This window comes from Vombatus ursinus, unplaced genomic scaffold, assembly GCF_900497805.2.
Source record: "Vombatus ursinus unplaced genomic scaffold, bare-nosed wombat genome assembly UNPS02000749.1, whole genome shotgun sequence".
Taxonomy (NCBI): Eukaryota; Metazoa; Chordata; class Mammalia; order Diprotodontia; family Vombatidae; genus Vombatus; species Vombatus ursinus.
The window spans coordinates 25,938,398-25,963,419 of record NW_020940527.1 but is presented as its reverse complement, the minus strand read 5'-3'; the positions used below and the strand labels follow the sequence as shown (position 1 = coordinate 25,963,419).

At 49.6% G+C, this 25,022-nt stretch overlaps 1 protein-coding gene across 1 annotated transcript; it reads right to left on the bottom strand.

The window, feature by feature from the left end:
• Positions 1–24,494, bottom strand: RRP12 (ribosomal RNA processing 12 homolog). The gene is made up of 34 exons (XM_027859591.1): positions 24,273–24,494; positions 21,353–21,582; positions 19,699–19,782; positions 19,232–19,308; positions 17,577–17,682; positions 17,196–17,312; positions 16,382–16,520; positions 16,089–16,216; positions 14,958–15,056; positions 13,777–13,868; positions 13,083–13,194; positions 12,673–12,770; positions 11,780–11,894; positions 10,809–10,951; positions 10,431–10,552; positions 10,275–10,339; positions 10,013–10,175; positions 9,428–9,582; positions 9,020–9,087; positions 8,504–8,597; positions 7,620–7,778; positions 7,361–7,441; positions 7,087–7,192; positions 6,638–6,745; positions 6,210–6,367; positions 5,214–5,305; positions 4,879–5,028; positions 4,614–4,783; positions 4,256–4,369; positions 4,046–4,095; positions 3,075–3,147; positions 1,357–1,418; positions 825–907; positions 1–648 (listed from the first exon to the last, which is right to left on the bottom strand). The coding sequence occupies exons 1-34, from the start codon at positions 24,409–24,411 to the stop codon at positions 546–548; spliced, it is 3,855 nt and encodes a 1,284-aa protein (XP_027715392.1). The 5' UTR covers positions 24,412–24,494; the 3' UTR covers positions 1–545.
• Between the last annotated feature and the right edge of the window lie 528 nt (positions 24,495–25,022).

Genomic DNA, 25,022 nt, shown 5'->3' with positions numbered 1-25,022 from the left:
GAGGGTATTCAGCAAGCCCAAGTTTAATGCACATCAGTGTGGCGTAGTACAGTCTTGTGGTCAATGAATGACCAGCAAAGCAGACGTACACACGTACACACACACACACACACACACACACATCCCCCCCACACTGCCCCAACACTGAGGCCTTTGAACAGCTGCAGTCTGATCAGGAAAACACTGTGTCCCCAAAATTCAGGTAGCTTCGACCACTGGAACCCACCCAATGGATTCCCTGGCATGGCCATCTGTAGTCTGGGGCCCTTGGTCCTTTAAACAATATACAGAGTCATCTTGGATGAATCTGGTTCAGAGAACACTCAGGCCACTGTCCCAGACTCCAACAGCGAGGAGGACTCCGCCTACCAGGTCGCAGGCCTTCCTCAGGCCTTGGTAAGTCTCTGGAATCAGCCTCTAGTCCCGCTGGGTTGCTCTCTAACCATTTCCCTGGTTCCAGGGCACTGTCAAAGTCATGGGCACTCCACATCAGGCAGGCTGTGAGAACGACGCTCAGGACAGCGGCCCCGCGGGATTCTGGGACTTCAGGCCCGACGCTTCTTCCTTCGGTTCTTTTGCCCAGCCTGCGCCCCACGCTGGGCAGCTTTCACCAGGCCCTTAAACTGTCCTTGCATCTTTGCCTTTTTCCTGCAAAGCCAAGGACACATAAATGTGCAAGTCCCTCACTCACTGCTGAAAAAGCCTGTTTGCTCCGCGTGTTCTTACTCCTATTAGCAAGGTCTTCAGAGGTAAGGGCTGGGCCTCCACCCACAGGCTGCAGCCATGCTCCGCCCCCACCCACCAGTCTGGCTGCTAGGCCATACCTGTGATTGAGCTTGGCTCTGTTCAGGGGGATGTAGGCGTAGGGGTCAAGGCGACCTTTCTTTTTCACATCACCTCTTCCTTTCTGCTCAGCCGGAGAAAAACAGACATTGAGGACCAGAGTCAGGCCGCGAGCCCCTTTTCAGCCTTGCCTGAACCTCCTGCCCCTCTCCAGACACGGTTTCCCCTTCTGCCCAGGAAGACCCCAGGGCTTCCAGCTCTCAGCTGACACACAGCTCCTCTCCTTTCATCTTGGATCAGGACTCGAGAACCCTGCCTCCCAGTCTCCCTTCCCTCTTATTTCCCAGGTAAGTAAAACATTTTCAGGAACCCAGACCTGACACAAAACCGGGCACCCCCTTCTCACCCTTGTACTTTGGCAGTGACCTTTGTCCAAGCAAGGTAATGAGGCCAATGGTGCATGAAGACAAAAATCATCCCCAGGAGAAGAATTACACAGTCGTCCCTTCTCCTTCTCTAACCTCACTTACCCTGAATCGGCACTAATGGACACTGTGCGTTAGCAGCGCTTACCTTGGCCTTGTAATCAGCCCCAGGCTTCTTGGCTAGCGGTCGGTGTATTCCAGACCCTCCGGCTGGAAAGAGAACAAGACCATCTCTGAGTACAAAGTCAGAACAGCCGCCTCTCCCCAAGGGCCGAATTCAGAAGGCACCTTCTGAGGGCTCAGCACAAGCAGCGGCGGGCACTCTGACCCAAGGACCAAGGATGAACAATGAGGCTCAACAGAGGCGCCACGGAGTGAACTGTGCTCTGCTGACTCGGAAACCACCATTTTCACAAGCTGGCTCCTCTGAACACCGACAAAACCCAAAAGCCCAAATGCCTGCCGTGAGCATCATTACCCCGATTCTCTGCCCTCTAGAAATCCCATCAACAGCAGCACGTCACATCTGCACGAAGCCTCGGCTCGTCTCCTCTGACCCCCTGACTACCTGCCCTGTGGGGCAGGCACCGCAGGTGACTTAGAGGAAGCAACCGTGAGCTCAAAATTAGAGGCAGCCGGCCACTCAAAGCACAGAGCGTTGGGCCTGGAGTAGTCTGGGGCACCCGAGATCAAATCTGGCCTCAGGCACTTACTAGCTGTGTGACCCTGGGCAAGTCACTAAACCTGTCTGCCGCAGCTTCCTCATCTGCAAAATAGTAATAGCCCCGACCTCTCAGGTTGTTGTGAGGACCAAATGAAGATAATATCTGCAAAGCACTTAGCACAGCGTCTGGCAGGCAGTAGGTGCTTAATAAATGCTTGTTCCATCCAATCAGAGGGCCTGGGTTTGAGGCCCCGTTCTGACTCTTACTTGTGTAGGGCCTAGAACAAGCCCTAGTCCTCTCTTAGGACCTCAGTTTCTCCCAATGATTTATCCAAGGTCCTACCACTGGTTAAGTGGCTCACCTACTTTCTAAAAACTCAGGATTTGTCACCTGGGACCACAGCCCAATCTACAGAGTCCCTTTAAAAAGGATGAGGTCTCATTCTGGGGCCTGAAGAAGCTACGTGGGATCCCAGAGTCACTCAATTCCCAAGCCATGCAGGATCCTAGCAGGCCAAGCTGCTCATTTTCACAAATGGGGAACCAAGGCCCTGAGAAGAAGAGTGACTCATGTAGGGTCAGTGGCAGCACGGCCTGAGTCCGGCTTTCCTGACTCGGCAATTATTTTCTAATGGCTGTTTTCAAGCCCTGTTTCTGCTATACCATGAGGCCATTAAGAAACGAGAATAAAGCATCCCCGAAATTCTACCTTAAGGCGATGCGAAAGCAAAACTCAAACAATTATGAACAGTGCTCTTTCAGCAACAGCCCCCAAGGAACAAGAAGTCAAACAGGGAACAGGCTGAGAGATCCTCTTGGTGACCTCGCACACTGGGCCTCTGCCTCTAGAGTGGGCAGAAGGATGGGAAGGGGATGCCCAGCTGCCCAAAGGTTTGCACCAAGGAGGGCAGCTTTCACTCCTAGGAGCCTGTGCCATTGCGAGGAAGAACAGGTCCAACTTTTCCTACGGGTGATCTGAGAATGCCATGGTCAGCCTCAGTGGGAATGAGGGGTTTGGTCATGGGGAACCATTGTGCCCTGGGACTTATGTGTGAAAAGGCCCCATTTCCTCACTCTTTGTATCCTGTGGCCCTTCTCTATCCCCAATAGCCCCGCCTCACCTCTCTCACCAGCCCAACAAAGCTTGGGGGACCTGCTGTCTTGCCTTTGGACAGAACAGGAGAGGCCCAAGATTTTCTCACCTTTGTACTGGGTTGGGGGCTCCGGCTCGTCATCATCACGGTCCTGCCAAACTTTGAGTTTTCGGGCTTTTTTCTGTGAACAGAGAGGAAGATAAGCAGACCAGGCACCCACCACAAGGGTCTGGGGTCTCTCGTCTGTCAGTCAGCAAGTATTTCCTCTGCACTGCTGACGTGCCAGGCCCTGGGCTAAGCACCGGAGATATAAAAGAAAGGAAAAGCACACTCCTGCTCTCAAAGAGCCCACGGGGGACGCAGCATGTAAACAACCAGGTAACACACAAGATCTACACGAAGAAAAGAGGCACCCTCAGAGGGGGAGCACAAGGGAGGGGAGGGCGGCTTCCAGAGCAGTGGTTCCCAATCTTTGAGCTTTGATCCCAGAAATAAGCACAAAGACCTTCTGCAGATGGCGTGCATGCGCACACACGTACGCATACACACACACACACACACACACATATACACACACTTTTTCACAAGCTATGTAAACTATCGTGATCAACCAATTCACAAGTGTGGTTGAGCACCCTGCCGGCACATCGGCCTCTTGGAGGGCGTGACGCCACAAATGGGCCTCCTACTCCTACAGCACAGATTGAGAGTTTTGTCCTCTGCCTCTCGCTCCTAAAGTGACCGAGGGCCCGCATCTGAAGACACACCAGGGCCCCCAGTTTGCCCATCCCTCCACCCTGATGCTAGGAAATGGAAGCAGCAGGGGGTTCAGTGGAATGGGCACCGATCCGGAGTCAGGGGGCCTGGGGTCTGAATCCGGGCACAACTCCACTCTTTCGGCCTAGCGGCCTTCGGGGAACTGACAGCCATAAAATGGTAAGTGCGCCCGCCACCCCAATGTTTGGGGCTGAAGAAGCTTCCGGACAGCGCCGGCTGATCCGGCTACAGACGACTTCTCGCCGTGCCGAGCGCAGGCAGGAGACCCAAGGCGCCCCCGTCACGATGGCAATGACACTCACGCTCAGGACGTGCACTTCTTGCTTGAGGTCAGTCATCTCGTCATCTGCACCTGGGGCCAAACAACAAACAGCATCTCGATGCTGGGGCTGCACACCCCCCTCCTCTCCTTCCTTCCCTCCCTTCCCCCTCCTGCGCCAAGGTGAGGAGATGGGAGAGGACAGCACTGGGCAGCCGCCTTCAGGAGGCGTTCTGGCCACTCTTCCACACACCTTTTGCGCCGTCTTCCTCCTCTTGCTCTCCCTCCTCCAGGATGATCAGGCGCCCGTCCGCACTGAGTTTGAAGTCATGGCCCTTCCTCTTTGGGTTCACGCCAGGCTGCGTGGCTTGGGAGAGAGCGTGGGCGGGAGGGGAGGCATGAGGGGAGAACAACCCACAGACACAAGACGTCTCTCTCCGCCATCACACCTTCACCTGCCCCCCGGGTGCTCCACCTCTACAAGGGCTCTACAAGGTCCCCAGAGCAGCATCCGCCCAGGCCTGGGAAGTGAAGGGGGCTGGAGAGGGAGGCGCCCCCTCCACAAGGACCACCCTCTGACCCCCACGGCAGGCAGGCCCTCTTCTCCTTACCTAGGACTCGCTGGGACACCCTGGGATCCAGGAAGTTGAGGGGTTCATCCCCACCACCCTCTTTCAGCCATGCCCTGCTCCTCTGTCGTGCCAGCTTCTTCTGATCCTTGCCCTTGGCTGCCTTCTCGGTCTCCTCCTCGTCCTCCGAGTCGGCCAAAATCTCTTCAATGCTAGACAGAGAGGGAAGGAAGGATGTGCCCCGTCCCCCGCCTACAGCTGGCGACACTGCCCAAGGCAGGACAGCTGGGTCTGGGTGTGCGCTTACCTGTCTCCTCTGACCTGAGGAGGGCCATCCTCCTCTTCCACGGACGCCTGCTGCAAGGCCCGCTGCTTCTTGGACCGCGCCTCCGCCTTGCGGATGTTCACCAGGACTCTGTGGTAGTCCTCGGGGAGCAACCCCTTGACCAGCTCAAATCTAAGGTGCGAAGGAAGGCAGGCCAGTCAGCGTCCCCACCTGGACACAGAACCACACCCGCTCCCTGGACCCGGGAGCCGTGGGCAGCGAGTCTTGGCCCAAGGTACGAGGTGCTTCCACGGCCATCTCACTGCCCCCAAAGCCCCTCTTCAGTCCCTTCTTCCAGCCCAGCCATCCTTACTGACCCAAACTTGCGGATAAATTTAGTAAACAGGTTCCTGAGCTTCATTCGGAAATGGCGGCGCATGTCATCGGTCAGGCTCCCGATGGCTTCCATCTGTTAGGGTGGGAACATGAGGTCACATTCAGGGCAGACAGTGAAACAAGAGGCTGCCTCTGACCGAAGCAGCTAAGACTGCAAGCAGACGGTTCTGATTCTTGGACCCTGAACCGGTGGCCCTATTAACAGTGCCCTTTAACTGCTGTTACACGCCCATCATAAGCAGGCACTACTGAGCACAACCTGCTGCCTCGATTGGCTTGTAAGGGACCCAAGGCAGCCTCCAAGTTCTCTATCCTTTCTCCTTAGCAAGCACAAGGTCCCCCTCCTCCATGAAGTCTGCCCGGACTGCTCTAGCCCAGTCATCTGGTCCTCCTTAGATCATCCACTGTGTTTTAAGTTCTGTATCACACTGTGCTTGATTCCACTGTACAGATCACTCCCATCTCTTCTGCAGCCCTCGTGGACGGTGCCTCACACAATGCTGGGCACACAGTGTTCACCTAAGTAGGGACAGGGTGAACTGACTTGACTTGGCAAGGGTCCAGGGAGAGGACAAGTATGTAAATGAAGTCTGTTCAGAAAGAGCTCTGAGCTAGGGGTCGGGAGAACCAGACTTCTAGGCCTGTGATCCTGGCTAAATCACTCAAGTAGGCCTGTGGGCCTGCCACAATCATCTATAAGATGAGAGGATCCATCTGTTCTGAGCCTAACATTGCCATCCTATGACAAAATGGGGAACACGAAATGCCCAGGAAGGCAGGGCTGTCCAGGGACCAGATGAAGGATCAGAACCTTCTCCAGCACCAGTAGGTGACACCCAGGGCAACCTCCTGGTGCCAGGCAGAACAGGAGAGCGCCCACGTCGTCCCTTGGGGAGCATACAGGGAAGCCAGGACTCCAAGACTTGGTTTATGGCTCCCTCAAGCTGCACCACCATGATGCCTAGGCTGGCACTTACCATGAGCTGCAGGTGCCTGGCCAGATGAGTCATGTCCATGACCAGCAGCACCACCTTTAGGAAGCCCAGGGCAGACTTGACCACATCGCGGGTACGGGAAGCCAGAAGCAGGCACACGTTTTTCAGCAACTGCTCTATGGTGTCTGTTCCCATCAGACCTGCAGCAAAGGCCCCCGTCTACATGTCAGTGATCCTTCCCCCTCTCCATCCACCACCTCCTCTGCCATGAGGAGGATGGAGAGAGGAAAATCTGACCCACTGGGAGACACAAGAGTCAGAAGCCCAGCTCATTGTGAATGAGGCAGAGGGGAGAGAACTTGGTGTTGCTACCATCACTGAGATATGTCACATTCTACCCACCTCCCCCCTTTCCTTGCTTCTACCTGCTCTCCCCCTCGGCAGTACCCTGTAGAAAGAACAGCCCTTACCTTTGAATTCGAAGAGGAGGTGGGTGAGGGCCAGGACGCTGCAGCTGATCATGGTGACAGAGCCCGCGAGGCCAGGGTAGATCAGGAGCATGTATCTCTGCAAAGCAGCTGTGACAACAGAAACCAGAGTGGAATCATCTTCCATGTGAGGCCACAGACTTTTCTCCTTCCTGTCCAGGTCTCACCATGGACCAAGAGGCAAACCTCCGTGTGAAGGAACGCTGACTCTATGAAGGTGGCCTCAGACCAAGGAGGCCATCAGTTCTGGCCCCTGGACTCAGTGGGACCAGCGTGAAGAGGAAGCCTCCTGTCCTTTGTCTTCCAGGACAGCCAAGAACTCAGGTGAACGTCCAGAACGATATCCAAGGAAAACAAAGATGCTTCTGAGACCCGCTCCCCGCTGAGCCAATAAGCCCAGACCCTCCACAGACCGACAGGGCCCTGCTCACCTTCTTGGTTAGAGTCAAACCGAAGGAAAGCACGTGCCATTTCCACTAGCAGCACAAAGGCATTCTTCCGAGCTCCCACTGACACTTCCTTGGTGCACAGAATCACCTGCAGCAGACCACCCGGGTCACCCACAGCCACCAGAGGTCTTTGGGCTTCCCTACTTGAAATGATCAGGCAGCTGTGCCCTGTGGGAGCCCGTGAGAGTGGCTGGCCTGGCCTCCTGCTGCTCCATGCTCCAGGGTCACCCCTCCCCACAATTCTTCATGGCCCTACCTCAGGAACCAGGGCAGTGATAAACTCCTCATGTTCTGCCGTCAGTTTCTTTATGATATGAATCAGGCACTTCAAACGGGGCTAGAGGAAGGAAGGCAATAGAGGAGGGCGTCTGGCTTTGCCTCCAGTTCCCGTACAATGGCTGGAAGTCTCGCTCCCAGGGACCGGCCCCAAGCTTGTCTCCTTGTACGAGCGGTCCTCTGCCCTACCCCTAACCCCTGTTTCTTCCCATCTCTGCCACAGCCCCCACGCTTCTCACCCTTTTGGCTGGGGAGGCAGTGCTCCGGAGGGAGTCCAGGAGGGTTTTCTTCAGGTCTCCCAGGTGGTTCTGAACAAAGCATTCTCCAGGACCCTCCGTGCTGGCACACACTTCCTCCAGCACCCTGTAGGCCTTTTTCTGCATGGTGTGCTCCTTACTCTAAGTAGAAAAGACAGGCAGGTCACGAATAAGGAACATTTACCAGTTTGTCCAGATATTCCCCAACTGCGGAACTATAACACATGAATAATGGAATATTACTGGACCATAAGGAATAACAATGAAGTCAGAGAAACAGTAGAAGACCAGTATGGAGTAATGCAGAATAAAGAAAGCAGAATCAAAAAAATCCTATCAAATTACTACAATATTAGAGCATAAAAAGATAACACAAGACAAGGAAACGTGAGTCAAATACAATGGACAATATTAGTAACATACCACTAAAGTCCTTCCTCTCTGTTAACAATCAGTGGCTGATAAGCGACATAGTACTATCAGCTGCAATCATAGTACTGGTACTGGGTAGTCTATCATAACTATTTTCAAGAAAACATACTTTTTAGGGGAATTTAAGTGCTGCAAATGTCTATTGTGTCAAAATAGTGAAAAGGTCAGTCTTCATGATGCCCCCACAACACAATTTAATTTTGGTGCTCCCTTCCTTCCCATGGGAATCCCTCATCTCTCAAGACTCAAGCATGGTCAGGGGGCTCCCCTGTCTCATTTCTCCCCATGGTCCAGGAGCTCCTGTGCCTCAGCCCCTCCCCAAGCAGGGTCTGGGGGCTGCTGTGCCTCATTTCTTCCCATGGTCCAGGGGCTCCTGTGCCTCATCCATTCTGGCCCTGACATCTTCCATAAAACAGGCCCCTGCAGAAACTCACCTCTAGGTAGGGAGAGATTGTATTGTACAGCTTGCTGATTGAGGCTTCATCAGCATGGGGTGCCATGGCCACAATCAAATCCAGGATAGAGTGTCTGTTTAGGCAGAAAAAGACACAATCAGTATGTAGGGTTTATTGTTGGGCTAGCTGGGGTGGTGGCAGAGGGAGAGAAGGAACATGACCTGTGGCCACCTGGCAAATGCCCTGGCTCCCCAATCCAAGTGGCCCTGCCTCACAACCCTGAGGGCTCCACAGAAACGAGCCTCCTCTGGCTTCCATGTCTTGGAGGCCCTGAAGAAGGAGGGACGTACCTATCACCATGGACCAGGAATGAGAACACCTTCCAGTCCATTTATTTTTTATTTTTTTAGGCAATGGGGTTAAGTGACTTGCCCAGGGTCACACAGCTAGTAAGTGTTATGTGTCTGAGGCCAGATTTGAACTCAGGTCCTCCTGAATCCAGGGCCAGTGCTCTATCCACTGCGCCACCTAGCTACCCCTTTCTAGCCCATTTACCTGGTGAAGTCCGAGCTGGCAGGATCAAGCACCTTCTCACTGGCTTTCTCCAGGAAACCATTCACCAGCTGCAGAACCATGGAGAAATGCAATACCGAGGAGCCATGGTCCCCAGGCCCCTTCCCTCAGCCCTCAGCCTAGCCTTAAATCCTGAGATGATCTACTTGCAACCTATACCCCAAGGGCTTTGGAAGCAGAAAACCACTCAGAGCCTAGCTCAGCAATGCTAGTAGCCTTCTCTGCCCACATGGAGGCCCAGCCCCAGCAGGGCCCCAAGGGGTGAATACAGCTCCTGACTTCTAAACTGCCTTCACTCCAACCAGCAAGCCCCCACCCTTGGGCACTGCCCTCTTCTCTTTCCTCTAGCCCACTCACCCAGGACTCCAAGGTCCTTCAGCCCAAGCTCACCTCTGTCTCTGTGACAGTGAGGTAAGTTTTAACGGTGTCCAGCACAGCCCTCCGGGGAGCGGCGCTTTCCCCATCCGCCAGAGGCTGTCCATACACATTAAACAGTATTGGCAGAAAGTTCTTGGCAAAGCGCCTCACTTCAGCACGGTCCACTTCTGCTCCAGAGACCACCACAGAGCACAAAGAGGGGATAGAAGGAGCTTCATTAACCTCAGAGACCCATTGGATTGGAGCCCTGAGGTCCCTCCCACCTAACCCAGGGTCCTCTCCTTCAGATGGTGACACTGCGGAAATAGAGGAAACAGCCAGGGCGGGCTGGAAGGCCAGGAGCCCCTAACGCTCCTGGAAAGCAGGGACTGCATGCCGCACTTCTCTGCATTTCACTGATTACTCAAATGCCAACTGACCAACTAAATGAAAACACATGCATGAACACTGAGCCATGCTCAGCCTGACGGCCAGTGCCTTCACCTTTTCCCTTAAAAAAGGACAAGCACCCGCTCTTTGAGGGAGAAGGGCAGAAGGGAGCTCCCTGGGAAGACAGGTCAGCCTGAGCCACTGGCTTTGGAGAGGCAGAAACCATACCTGCCTCACAACCCTTGGTGATCAGCATGCGTAGTGCCTGGCACACCGTGAGCCGCAGATCTGGGCGCTCGCTGATGGTTGCACCCAGAGTCCTCGCAATCCCTTTGAAGGAGGCAGCCACGTCAGTGGGCTTGGTACAGAATCCAGGCAGCAGGGTCCATATCTGGGGAGGGCAGGAAGAGAAATGGCGTCACCCGCGGGAGCAGCTCCTCTCGTTTCCCAGGCCCACAGCCCAAGCCGTGGAGGACCGTCTGCCCCTCACCTGCCACTGAAGAGTGTCATAGATTTTGGACTCCATGGTCCTCCCCTCCTGGGCCAGTTCTGTAGCTACAGCAGGAAAAACAAGATGTGTGATCCTGGCTGACCCTTCCAAACCCATCGGATAACCAAACCCGCCCCTCAGAGAGAGGTCTGTTACCTCTGTTCTTCAGCGTAGCTGCCAGGGGCAGGAAGTAGCCTGTGAAGAAGCCCAGCCGCGTGTTACGGACATGATCACGAATGACGGGCAGCAGCCAGCTCCGAGGGAAATCCAAGTTCTCTCTGGAGAGAGAAAGACACCCCCCCCACCCCAACTACATGAAACCAAGACTGCCAGGCAGCTGGCAGAAAATGGAACCGGTACCCGGGTCACTGCCACGGCCAATGTCCAGCGTTAGTTACCACCGCTCTGAACAGAGCAGAGGGAAAGGACACTAGGATGAGACGAGATGTCCCCTGGCTGGGTACGGATCCGTCCCCCACAGAGGGAGTGCCCTGCTTCGAGTTGCCCTCCCTTACTTCCAAGGGCCACACTTACTCAGAGCCATCAATCTCCAATGGCACAGCTTGAAGCACAACCTCAGGGCCCATGCTGGCCACTGCAGCTCCCACTGCCTGGTCCAGAGCCAGTTTGTGAGGGAAGTGTGGGGACATGCGCAAGTCGCAGAGGGACTGAAGGCACTTGAGAAAGAGGTAAAATACAGGGAAAAGACCCGTCACAAAGACCACCAAGAGAAGCCTGCTCCAGCAGCTGAGAAGAGGGTCACTGCCATGCCTGTTCCTACTCTCAGTCAGATGCCGGCTGCCCACGCAATGGGCATCTGCGAGGGACTGCTGCCCACCAGCTTCCTGCTTTTCTTTCAATTGGTGTTTTACCAGTACGTTGCCCCCTGATAACTGGAATGACCTAGAATAGGGGTGAGGAACCTGTGGCCTCAAGGCCACATGTAGTCCACTAGGTCCTCAAGTGCGGCCCTCTGACTGAATCCTAACTTCACAGAACAAATCCCCTTAATAAAAGGATTTGCTCTGTAAAACCTGGACTCAGTCAAAAGGCTGCACCTACGAACCTAGAGGGCCACATGTGACCTTGAGGTCACAGGTTCCCCACCCCTAGCCTAGAACAATACTACATCCACCTTAAAAAACCCAATCCTATGATTTACCAGAGAAGCTGCCCCTGTAAGCAGCCCTCAGGGGCCAGGTTCCTATCACTCTTGCATGGTTTTTCTGCAGTTTCCCTAAACTCCGATCTTATCAGGTAGCCTGGTAGCAGTCAAGGTCCCTAGCCAAGCTAGCTAGGGAGTCTCCATTACTCAAGGGACTTCCTTAAGAACTGTTTCCTGAAATGTCAAAGTCATCAGGTCAAGAACCCGAAGCCAAGACGGCCCAGCAGACCTCTTATGTCCTCGTTATCAGAACAGATGACCCAAGCCTCCCCACCTCCACAGAGAACTAAACCACGGCACCCCCGAAGGAGCCCTCCCAGCCTGCATCCAGCCAACTCACCTTCTTCATTATGAGGTGAGCCTGTTTCCCACAGGTCTCAAAGAAGCTGCGGAGCAGTTGCAGCACCAAGTCCCACACCGCATGAAACTTGTATGTCAGGCCTTCTTCCACAGCCCTGCCACGGAGTAAGCAACTTGTCAGGTAAGACCCAAACACATCAGGCAAGTGACATAAGCAGACACTGCTGCTCCGGATGGGGTCACAGTGCCCAAGAAACGGAGCTGAGCAGGAGACACCATCGGAGAGTAAGGCCGCAGCGTCCCTCCTGCCCCAACAACTCACATGCAGTCCTCTTTACCTGTTCTACTCTGTATATGGAAATGCCCATTTTATTTAAGGTTAAGTTCAGAATTTAAAAAATAAGAAGAGGCTACGTTCTGATTTCCAAAGCCTGTTTATAGAAGGGTTTAGGGTCAATGGCTTTCCTGACAGACTGTCTTAGCAAATGTGGTATCCTTCCTAGAGAAACCAGACTTAGGTCAGACCATGTGAAAGATCAAATCAAAAGGAGGAAAGCAGAACACTCAGGAAAAACCTTAATGTAAATCAATCTCAGATAAGCAGAAGAGATTCTGAGGATCCTAAGCCTGGAAATGAAACACACCAAGTATCCCAATGTTCTGGGTTTCTCCCTCTTTTGCCAATTTCTGGCCAGGGAAGTGGCGTGGCTGCATGTACCATCATATGTACATTCTCTTTAATGCTGGGGAAAGGGAGGGAGAAGTCATAAAGGGACAGATCCATGGCTGGATGGGGTGCAAACCCTCACCGGTCCCTTAACCACACTCTCAGAGCAGCCCTGCAGGTTCACAGCCAAGACAAGTGTTGAAAAAAGTTTCTCTATAGAACATCCCTGCGCCCTCAGGGGACTCCATTTCATCCTGTGTTCTCACCTGAACATCCTAGCAACATAGAGGGGGGGCCCAGAGGCAGAAGAGGACACTGGGCCGATGTCAGCCATGTGGGGAGCAAGACACTCTGTGAGAAGCACCTGGAGGATGGGGGGGTCAAGGTATCAGTCAGCAGACTTCTGTGACCAACACTCCCCGTCCCCACAACATGCCTGCCCTCCTTGAGGGGCAAACCACCCATCCCGATGTTTCCAGGGGGTCCAACTTAGGCAGAAGGGGCAAGTATGAGTGCTGGGTGATTAACAATAGACAGGATGCAATATCCTTCACCACCTGGCTGTCATGACACATGACAGCTGACAGCTATGAACCGCACTAATGTGGGGAGAGGGCTCTGTGTCACAGGTATCACAGACCCCCCTCCCTGGTCAGCAGCACCCAGGTGAGAATACCTCGAGGCTCTGGGTGGCAGCTGTCGCCACCTGTGTATGGGGTGAAAGAAGACAGTTCATTGCAGCCCCAAAAAATCGAGGTAAATGTCCCATTCCAAGGTCTCGCTGCAACCTGAAAAGACAAAGTTTCAATGTTTCTGGGCTCCAAGGGCTATGAAACTAAGGCCGGCACTTCCTAAGCAAGCAAAAAAGAATCAGAGCACTAGAAGAAAACTCAAGTTTTCTAATCTAATTTAACCCCCTTTCCTTCTTTTCCCCTTCTGTTGAATACTTCAAAAGTTTTTTTCCATTTCCAGCACTTTTCCTTAAGGGTGGGCATGGAGAACAATGACAGAATCACAGAATTTGACACCTGAAAGGGACCCTTCCTTTCACAAAGATGAAGAAATAGTGATGTCCACAGGAGAAGTGACTTTCTCAAAGGGCTCAGGAAGGTGCAGAACACCATCTAGGGTCTTTCCCACTGCCCCAACCTAAGCCAACTCTCCATTTCCTCAAGAGATTTAGCCAGGAAGGCACATGAAATAGACAAAACGAGATCTGGTGATCTGCCTCTTCCCCTTTAACTACTGAAAAAGACTTAGTTTTCATTTTAGGAAAAGGCTCCAGCTTTAGTTCACTGGTCTTTTTTGCCCCGCCCTCTTCCCCCTCTCCTCTGGAGGTAGCATGCCTGGATAGATGCCCCCGTGCCTACCTGACCAGGTTAGCATGGGCCTTCTCCATTACCGTAAGCCAGGTAAGCAGGGGCTGTAAGTCATTCTCACTGGGAATGTAGTCATACAGAGCCTAGAGACAGCAAGATGAGGGTAAAACCAGGCCAATAAGCCTATGAACCCAAATTCATACCACACCAAACTAATCCTCCTTCCCCTGAGCCTCCAGCCGCCTTTGTCAAGTGTAGGAGTGAACCAAAGCAGACCCAAGGGCCTGCTTCAGCAATCTGGGCCTATTCTAGACCTGTACTAGGTCTGGTCAAGTACCAACTGGCCACTAAGCACAGATGGTTTCACAATTAAGTTGCACAAATATTAGTCTCAGGAAACCAGATCTGAATAACACTAATAGATCGCATTTATTTATCTTTGTCTATGTTATTCATTTAAAAGCTTTTATATTAAAAAGCATAACTTTAAATTTTGTCTTTGTTTGCAAAAATAAACTTTATTTTAAAATATTTTTATGCACATTGTTACCAAATATCCTGAGGGAAGTCCTCTAATAGGAACTCCTTGTCTCTAACTCCTGGTATGGTCAGAAGTTAATACTGCCATAACCTCTTAGAAGATATTTGGGTTCTTCTGGGGATTGCAGTGTTTTTTAATGAAATTAAAAATTTAATATGCCTATTTAATATGCCATAATGAATTCTATGAGGCAGTGACTGCAAATTCACATTCAGGAGGATCACTGACATTTTCTCATTTCATCTGAAGGCCTCCTAACCAGGCTGGATACTCTGTTTCCTCAGTAAAACACGCTGCCCACGTTTCTCTCCAAAGGACTCCTTCTGGTCTTCTGAGGACACCAGAGCTTCCCTCATATCACAAGGCTGGCCCTGACTGTTTCAAGGACACCCTGTACATTCTCTGGTCCATGAGGTCAAGCCCCCTTCCCTTCCTCAAAATGGCAGGGGATAGTTTGTGTTGCCTTGTCTGCCAGCCAAGTGTGCCTTTCATTCTTCAGGGCTGGCAGCCCTGGCAGCCCCTCCACCCCCCCAGAGCAAGCCTTTCCTGTCCTCAATGATGCGAGCTGCGAGGCAAGCCCAACTTCTCTGCACAACCCTTTCAAAGTGACAGCGCTCCCATCACCCTCCTCACCCAGCCCACTCGTCAAAGGCAATAACCCAAGACCAAAACCGCCTCCCCGGAGCCTCACCGTGATAATCTGGGCATTGAGTTCTGCCGAAAGGATGTCAGGACCAGGTTTGGCACGGAAGAGACTGTGAAAAGCTTGCATGGCACAGGCGGTCACCAACTGGGGAGGACATATAGGCTCAGTCTCAATAGTCAGGGACTATTGAGAAACAAGCAATTCAGAAAAAGTGAGAAGCGGACAGGCAAGCAGAGCCCAGGTACTGAGCCGATCCCTCACCCCCAACTTGCAGGCCCTGACATTCAGGCTAAGAACATAGGATCTGGGCACTTCAATGGGACCAGTGCCCTGGACCCCCCAAGATGTTTTCTTCAGAGATACAGGAAGTCACTATAACAGCATGCAGTTGGGTAACCGGGACATTTTTTGGGGGGGGGGGGGAGGCAATTAGGGTTAAGTGACTTGCCCAGAGTCACACAGCTAGTGAGTGTTATGTGAACTCAAGTCCTCTTGACTCCAGGGCCAGTGCTCCCTCCACTGAGCCACCTAGCTGCCCCTAACAGGGATGTTTATGGCATTTTGCCATCACAAGCCTAACTTTTCCAATATTCTCGGGTCTCAGATTAAGAGATGAGAGAAATCAGCTTGAATTCTATAATCAGAAGAGAGGGGAAGCCTCAGGGTTGTTGAGTTTGCACACCACTGTGAGCAAGAGTGTTTCCTTAACTTCCTTAACTTGACTGTGAAGCAGAATCCCAAAATCTCAGATCTGAAAGGACCCCACAGCTACTGAACAAGAACCATCCCTCTGCAGCCTGCAGCGGCCATGGAGCCTGTCTGACTACCTCTAATAAGGCAGGTCATTCCACTTCTGAATGACATTATTACATGAGGCCTAACTTTGCCCCTTGCTACTTGTACCCATTGCTCTCTGAGCCCCTCTCTCCGCGGCCAAAAAGAAGTCTAATTCCTTTCCACAATTCAAACACTTGAATATGGCCATCCTGTCCCACTGCCATCTCTTGCACCACCAGGCGTGACACCTCCAGAATTCCTTCAGTTGAACCTTCTCTGACACAACTTTCAAGCCCTTCGCCGTTTGTGGTGAGGAGATCTCGGACAAGAAGTCCGGTTCTTCTGCCACCCTCACTAGCCCCTGACCCGGCCCACCCTGGCTGGGAGTTCTCGCCTTACCACATGGCTGAGAGTCATGACCCTCAGCAACGTCTCACTGCAACTCTTCACCATGCCCACTGGGAAACACGGCAGCAGCTCAGAGAGCAGGGCGAGCACGTGCAGGGTGGTGGTGGCCTCCTTGGAGCCTGGCAGAGAAGCAGTAGCATGAGACCCGCTTCCCCTCAGCCCCCCACCTCCCACCTCCCACACTCTGCTCAGGTCACTCTCCCTCGGCTCCCTGAACCCAGGCATTCAGATGAGACAAGCTGCCAGGGGTGGCACTGCCTTGTTCCTAGATTGGGATGCTCTACCTCCAGACTTCTCAATCTCCTGGATACAGAATTTAGCAGTGGAGAGGGCAGCCGGGTGATGCGTGGGGGGCTTATCTCCAAAGAGGAACTCACTGCCCTTGATGACAGAGCACACCCCGTGTTGGGCTGCCTTCCGGACCTGTAAAACAGCAACAGAGTAGAGGAGGCCAGGTTAGTGCCTGGCTGGCACCCCGAAGGGGCAGCATCAGCCAACGAGGATCTGAGCATTTCTTCAGGAGTTCTCCACCGTGCTCTATAGAAAAGACCATGGAACACACGGCCCCGCCTTCGAGGAGCTGACAAGCCATGGGGGGCGTCAAAAATATCATTTATAAACTCAGAAGACAATCATAGGGTACGCTGTTACTCTAAGTACAAAAAGGATTCAGGGAAGGTGCGAACTTCCGGCAGAGACACTGTCTGTGAACCCTTCAGATCCTGCAGACATCTGCAGTGTTCCAACTGAACAACCTTCTCACTTTTCCTATCTCCCTGGTTTCAAATGGGACTAGTCCTTTTGTGCATCCCTGAAGACTGCCTGGGTAATGCAACGGGACCTGTCTGCCATGGACTGTGGTTCCACATCATAAAATATTAAACTGTTTCCCATACTTAGTTTAAAAAAAAAACCAAAAAACAAAAAAAAACAGTTCAATTAAACATGACCCCCAAAGGAGGCTCTCAAGATGCAGGGGGAATCCTCTTATCACCCCCAATTCCAGTCAGACACTCCCAAGCACCAGTCCCACACGTCTGAGACCAGGTGCGCAATGAGAGAATCTCCATATCGCCTCATTCCAGTCCAGAGGCTCACCTTGGGTTTGGCATGGACAACAAAGCTCAGCAGCCCATGATAAACCTGTAGAGTGACAGGGTAGCTCCAGGCCATCAGGTCCTGCTTTCGCAGGAGGGTAGCCAGGCAGGAGAGGACCTTGTAAAGACACAGCAACATAAGCACCATCCGCCCAGTCATACAGAACACCCCAATACACACAGAAAGTCCTGCTCCAGGGCTCTTGACAGAGCCTGAGAAGGAAAAGAATCTCTAAGCTTTCAATCCCAGAGAAACAAAGGACCCAAATCCCTCTTCTAAGCTCCACACCCCACCTCCACTTCCCCATTAAACAGCCTCCCTCTGCTATCTCCTCAAGGGCAAAATCCCCTCCAGAGAACGAATGGTAGCTGGAAAAATCACCCATCGGAGTGCTGCTGTGGAACCAGAGTTGGCCTGAGCTGACAGAATGTCCATAAAAGCTTTAGAGGTATCAGAGAACTTCTTAATGAGCACGGGGCTGGGAACCCTATGGAGAAGAGAGCACAGAACAGTGAACAAACCTTAGCTGATCCCTCTACCACTCCAAAATCCATTCTATTTATAATCCTTATAAAAATACAATCAACTAAATTTTATTAGCAACTACTTACATTTAAACAAATTTATTTCAGTGAATAAAGTATAACAATTTTTCAGTCACTCCCTTAAGTTCCCACTGGATCTTAGCTTGTCCACTTTCATTGACTTTTCTTCTTATACACTTAGAATCAGTGTAGACTATGTTTTGGGGTTTTTTCCCCCCTCACCCTGCAACACTCAAGTTCTCCCCCTATTTCTTTGTATGCCTCATGTCTGTGGTCTTAATTGCACTGCAGCAGTTCACTACATTTGTGTACCACAATTTATTTAAACATTCCTCTGTTAGCCATTTAACTGATTTCCAGTTTCTGTAATGACATCCAATGCTACCAGGAAGACTGTTTAACAAAGCTTTCCTTCTTTCTTTTTCTGGCTTTTGATAACTTTTGATGCGTATTCCCCAGACTGGATTTATTAGGTCAAATGGTGTGGGGTATGATCATTTTTGTAATTTTTACTATGTACTAAGAGACTTCTCTGCAAAAAGATTCTGCTTGCTTCCAATTCTACCAGCAGTAAATGACTGGGCCTGTTTTTTTCCACAGTGGCCCCAGCAGAGTTTTGTGAGCTTTAATGATTGTTGCCAATTTGGTAAGGTGAAAGCTGGTAACTCAGAGTTGTTTGGATTTGTGTCTTCTTTGATTATTAGTGAAGTTGAGCATTCTTCTGAGCCATCAATAACAATTTGTTCCTCTTTCAAAAACTGTCTAATCATATCCTTTGGCCATTTAATCAAGCTCCCAAGACTGGGAGTTATTGCAATGCCTTTTCCACTTCCTTAAATTTTAGGTGTCAGGGTTTTAATCTGTCATATTTTGTTATATATTATATAATATACATATTATATATAACATATATTTCCCTCAATACAATTTTCTTTATTTTTTTTTGTTGTACACAAATTTAATGTTGTCAAATACATCAAGCTTGTTCTTAATTCTTTCAATTTGCTGAAATAAAAAAAAATTCATCTCCCCTCACAACTAATTATTGTATTCAATTTCAATTTATTTTTTAAATATTTATTTTGTTTCTCTATTATCCAGTTGGAAATCACTGCAGTGAACTGTAATCACTTTGCCACCTAAATGCCAATTATTTTTCCCCAAAGACATTTGTTAGCTATTTTCATTCTGTTACTTCCTATACGCTTATCAAATCAGTAATCTTGTGTATATATTGAGCTGGATGCCTGACGCATCTGTTCCATTCCAGAGAAACTTTACTCTTCATTATCCCTCCCCAATGGCACAACAGCCTCATTTTGGGGAACCCAATCTTCACCCACGTTACCAATATCCAACATTCCTTAGTCTAGAGTTCAAGTCACCCCTGAACTCCACACAGTATTTAACATCGTGACAGGAGAAGTCTTCATTCCATCTCTGCCTTTGGCCTCTAGAAATCTGGAGGTTAGGAAAGGAGCCTATACTCACCGCTTCAAAACCAGATTCAGCAAATAAACCACAGCAGCTAGAGATTCTGTTGACTCCACGGCTTCTACTGTGGTCATCTGAGGAACAGATAAAGAATAAAGTGAACAGAAGCCTGGCTCACTGGATGAATAGGTTATTTTAGCACGTGTGCATATATGGAGTAAGGTAGAGTATGTGGCGAAGAAAAGGCCACCACATGCCCATGGGTAGCATTTAACAGTCCTTACTCTTTGAGAACTCCGGGGCCTAGTGGCACCCAAGGTTTGGGGAAGCGAGAATACGGCAATTTTTACATAACCTGGCAAATGCCATCAAATTCACTGAATAACGCTGCCCTTCTTTGTTCTTATATCTCAAGATCTACGGTAGACTTCACCTTTCAGACCTATTCTATTAAGGAGTGTGTGGGACTCAGCCAGGGCTGAAACTACAGACAGAACTTATATTCTCTCACACCCCCAACTCACCAGTGCAGCAAAGTACTCTGTTTCAGTCTCCTTCCCTCCCTGGGAACGGATCACTTCTGTGACAGCAGCCAGGACCGCACAGATCTAAAAGAGGCAGAAGGGATCTGTAAATTAGAAACCATCATCCCACTAAAATCTCCTCTTTCCTAGACAAATCAATTCTTTTTCCTTTCTAACAGTATTTTTTTTTCCTCTAATTACATGTCAAAACAATTTTTAGCATTCATTTTTACAAGACTTTGAGTTCCAAATTTTTCTCCCTCCCCCATTCTGAAAATGAAAGGCAATTTAATATGTATAAAATAAAAAATATGTAAAACACTGTGAAAGAAGAAACAGATCAAAAGGAAAAGAAACACAAAAAAGAATAAAGTAAAAAAATATATTTCTATCTGCATTCAGAGTCCATCAATTCTTTATCTGGACGTGGATAGCATCCTCCTTTGTGAGTCCTTTGTACTTGTTCATTGTGTTGCTAAGAGCTGAGTCATTCATAGTTGATTATCACACAATGCTGTCAATACTATGTACAAAGATTTCCTGGTTCTGCTCATTTCACTCTGCATCAGTTTGTACAGGTCTTTCAGGCTTTTCTGAAATCTGCCTGTTCATCATTTCTTACTGCACAATGGCATTCCACTACATTCATATACCAAAGCTTGTTCAACCATTTCCCAATTGATTGGCACCCCCTCAATTTCCAATATTTTTTTCCTCGTAATCTTTCACATTTTATTTTTATTTTTTAAAATGATTTTTAGTTTTCAACATTCCATCCATAAGATTTTGAGTTTTAAATTTTCTCCCCTCTCCTCCCCTCAAGAGGGTGTGCAATCTGATATAGGCTCTATTTACACATTCATATTAAGCATATTTTCCTATTAGTCAAAACGTAAAAAATCTAATGGGAGAACTAACGGGAGGAACCACAAGAATGAAGCAATAAGACAAAACAACAAAGGAAAAGGACAGCAAATAGTATGCTTCCATCTGCATTCAGACTCCACAGTTCTTTCTCTAGATGTGGACAGCATTTTCCATTGAGAGTCTTTTGGAGTTGTCTTAGATCCTTGCATGGCTGAGAAGAGCCAAGTCTATCAAAGTCAGTCATCACACAGTGTGGCTGTTACTGTGTACAATGTTCTCCTGGTTCTGCTCATTTCATTCTGCATCAGTTCATATAAATCTTTCCAAGTTTTTCTTAAGTCTGCCTGCTCATCATTTCTTATAGCACAATAGTATTCCATTACATTCATATACCACAATTTGTTCAGCCATTCCCCAAATGATGGGCATCCACTCAAATTCCAATTTGCCACCACAATAAGAGGTGCTATAAATATCTTTGTACATGTGGGTCCTTTTCCCATTTTTATGATCTCTTTGGGATACAGACATAGAAGTGGGTATTGCTGGGTCAAAGGGTATGCACAATTTTTTAGCCCTTTGGGCATGGTTCCAAATTGCTCTCCAAAATGGTTGGATCAGTTCACAACTCCACCAAGAATGCATCAGTGCAGGACAAATTAATTTGTAACCAAAGTCTAGCAAAATCAGTTGATATCAAGGCCTGAGGTTGAGTTTTAGAACTCAAACAAGCTAGGTCTCCACACCATCCTGAAACAAAGATCCTATGAGAGCCTGCAACTCATACCTCCTTGTGAGCAGCCGAACTGGACTCCCAAAAGCGCTGCACCTTGCTGAAGGTGATGTTGGTACAGTCAGAAAGGCCACTCAGGAAGGTGCCCGAAGATTTCTCAGAGAGCACTGGGCCTGCTTCATTCTCCATGAGAGACTGAGCTTTCTCTCCCCTGGCCAAGGGCAGAGGGCCAGCTTGCAGCTCATTATGCAATTTAAGAGCATCAATGGTTAGATCACTTTTTTCTGAGAAAAAGAGGCAAAGGGTTAATCCTCATAGGAAAGAAGTCACTGGGCTTTCTCTAATCTCTGCCTCTCTATCTATATTCAGGTTTCTTATCCTAAAAATAAATTATTTTTTTCTTCAACCATGCCACTGTTCCCCCCCCCCCCAAGTCACTGGGTTTCTCCTCTTCACCAAACTCTAAGTGTGGCTCCATTAACTGTCTCTATTTCCTTACTATTTACTTCTTCACCCCTACAACCTGACTTCTATCACCACTATCCTACTGAAAAGCTCTCAAGTCACTAATGAAACAGCACTAAAGTCACTCCTGTCCTTGACAAATCCAACTAGTCTTACTCCAGTCTTCATCTCTTAAGCTCTCAGTGCATCTCACTCTGCTGAACAATCCTTCCTGACATTTGATTTGACTGTTCCTCTCCCAACTGGCTCCTCTTTCTTCCCAGATATCCTAAATGCAGGCAATCCCCCAAGTTCTGCCCATGCTCCCCATTTCTTTTTACACTCTCTCCTTCAGTAACCCAATCAACTCCGATGGCTTCAATAACCACTTCTATCCAGCTATATCTCCATCCCCCTCCTCTCGTGGATCCTGCTTTTATAATAGCCTTTTAATAAGTCTCTACCTGGATGTCCCACACTGTCAACACACCTAAAATTGAAAGCTTTGCCTTCTCCCCAAACCAGTTGCTACAATTCCTGTTAATAAGGACATCTCTATCCTTTCAGTCACCCAGGTTCCAAACTTAGGGATGATCCTTGAATTTTCCCCTCCTCAGCTAGCTATATCCAATTAAGTCACTACCTCTACAGCATCTCTTGTATACGTCCCCCTCTTATCCTGTCACTTCTTGCTTTTGTTCTGGGAATAGTAATGAAATCAACTCTACCATTCACACGAAGGACGATTCCAACAGTCACTCTATGGCTCCACTCACCACCCCTGTGACTTCCCTGATCAAAACATCCCTCTGTGGCCCACTTCCCCGTATGTGATATCTCTTCCCATTAGAATGTAAGCCCCTTGAGAACAGCAATTGTCTTGCCTTTTGTTTCTGTACCTCCAGCACTTCATTCATTTCATACCTTTCCACAGGCTTTCCCCCTTGCTTGGAATGTGTTACTTCCTCACTCCCACGTTTTAGAATGCTCAACTTCCTTCAATAGCCTCTTCTATAACAGGTCTTCCAGCTGTGAGTGCCCTCCTTCCCCCTGGTATTACTTTGTATAGTCCTTATTTACTCATCCATCTATGTCCCAGAAAGTAAATTCTTTAAGGGCAGAGACTACACTGTGAAAAGCCTAGCACCTAATCCTAGCTAAATGAATGACTGATACAATTTTTTCTTCAATCACCCAGGCTAAAATTTTACTTTCAAGGTATTTTTTACTCTTCTCTCTCCTATCTCTAATTAAGGAGTTCTTAATCTAGAGTCCATAAAATTGTGTTTTTAAAAAGTATTGTGATACCTGTATTTTAATATAACCAGTTTCCTTTGTAATCCTTTCTATTTTATTCATTTAAAAATGTCATTAGCCTTCAGCAGACTGCCAATGAGGTCCACATCACACACATACACACACACAAAAAGTTCCAAACCATGGCCCTGATCAGTTGCCAGAATCCTGTCAATTCTACATCTACATTTTCTGTCCCAATTAGTTGCTTAAACACATATGCTTCATTCAAACTGATGACTTCATTCAAACACTATGCTTCATTCAAACTGATGACTCCAAAACTTCCATACTTTTCCACAGGAATGGAGGCACTTTCCCCATTTCTATCTGGCCCAAACGCCATTATCTCCCTGGACACCATTCAGTTGCCACACTACTCCTCTAGCCTCTCTTCTCATGCATGTTCTCTGCACCAAATTATACTGTTCTGTTGGCCAAAGACTTCCCTGCTTTTAAGCCTTTGCTTGTTTCCAAAGCTGAAACCGCCCTCTCTCCCTCCCCATCTTCCCTTGTTGAATCCATTTGGAAGTGAGACTCAAATGCCCCCTCCCCCAGGAACAGAGACTCCCAGGATCCCCCAGTGAGTGACAACCCTATCCGCCAGCGCCAACCCATAAGACTTGCACTGCCAAAAAGAATCTTTACTTTTTTTAAAGGTCCTTCTTAAAACTCCTGTGTTTAAAAGTAACTCTTGCTTATAGTTCCTCCCCTTTGCATCCTGCTTTTCCTACTCTTCTTCCTCTCTGGATCTCACAGTCCACTTTCAGCCCCATGAGGTCAGGAATCTCACTGTGTCTAAACATTCTTCCAGAACACCTAGTCTCGGGCGCCGAAGCCGGAGACTCTCAGCGTCGTCTCCTAGAGCAGACCTCCTTACTTTCTGGTGTCACAGACCCCTCTGGCAGTGTGATAAAGCCTATGGCCCCCTTCTCGGGGCAGCTTTTCAATGTGCAAAATAAAAAATACGATTACTAAAGAAACCAGTTATATAGGAATATTGAAAGCAATAAGCACATTGGGGAAAAAAAGTAGTTCAGGAACTCCCTCCCTGAATTCTACGCTTGGACCCTGTGGCCCCACGGGGGGAGGAGTTAAGAACCCTTGTCTCGGAGCCCCATAAGCCCCGCCCCAACCCACCAAAGGCCCCCAGCCTTTAAGCCCCCGCTGACCCCCGAGCAACTCTCGAGAGCAGCCCCGCTCTCCCCCAGCCCCTGCCCGGCGGGGCCGCTACCTGAGGGCCGGCTGAAGAAGCGGCTGCGCGCGGCCTGCCGGTGCCGCCGGCCTTCGGGATTGGAATCGCTGCTGTGGCCCTTCTTCCAGCGCTTCAGCTTGGTGGAGGCGCCAGAGGGCAACTTTCCAGACCGCCCCATGGCTGGGGGCTCACGGCGGCTGTGGCCCCTGGCTCCACTCCTGAGACCCGCAGAGCTCGGCCGCCCTTCCAACACGCAGCACCCACGTGCGGCTCCGAGCGCCTCACTTCCGCTTCCAGCGAGTCACTTCCGGCTTCCTTTCCCTGGTTACCATGGAGAAAGTGGTCAACATCCGGTTTCTGTGAGTCTGGGCAGAGCCTGGATCTTAAGGGATCTTAGAGAGCGTTTGGACCTGACATTCTCAAACTTTTGGGTCTCCGGACCCGTTTGCACTCTTCAGAATTATCGAGGACTCCAAAGAGCTTCTGTTTATGTGGGTTATATCTGTCGATACCGTATCAGAAATGAAAAATGATTGTTCAGTCGTGTCCGACACTTTGTGACCCCTTTTGGGGTTTTCTTAGCAGAAATACTGGGTTTCCTTCTTCAGGTCATTTTATAGATGAGCAAACTGGGTTAAGTGACTTGCCCAGGGTCACACAGCTAGTAAATATCTGAGGGCAGATTTGAACTCGGGAAGATGAGTCTTCCTGACTCCAGACCCAGCACTCTATCCATTGCACCACCTAACTAGATAACATTTTTTGGTTTTAATATATTTTTTATTTATT

Coding starts and splice junctions, on each gene's coding strand:
- RRP12 (XM_027859591.1), bottom strand. CDS start 24,411: ATGGGGCGGTCTGGAAAGTTGCCCTCTGGCGCCTCCACCAAGCTGAAG. Junction 7,442..7,619: donor CTGCCTCCCCAGCCAAAAGG/GTGAGAAGCGTG, acceptor TCCTTCCTCTAG/CCCCGTTTGAAGTGCCTGAT. Junction 6,368..6,637: donor CCTCCTCTTCGAATTCAAAG/GTAAGGGCTGTT, acceptor CCTTTGCTGCAG/GTCTGATGGGAACAGACACC.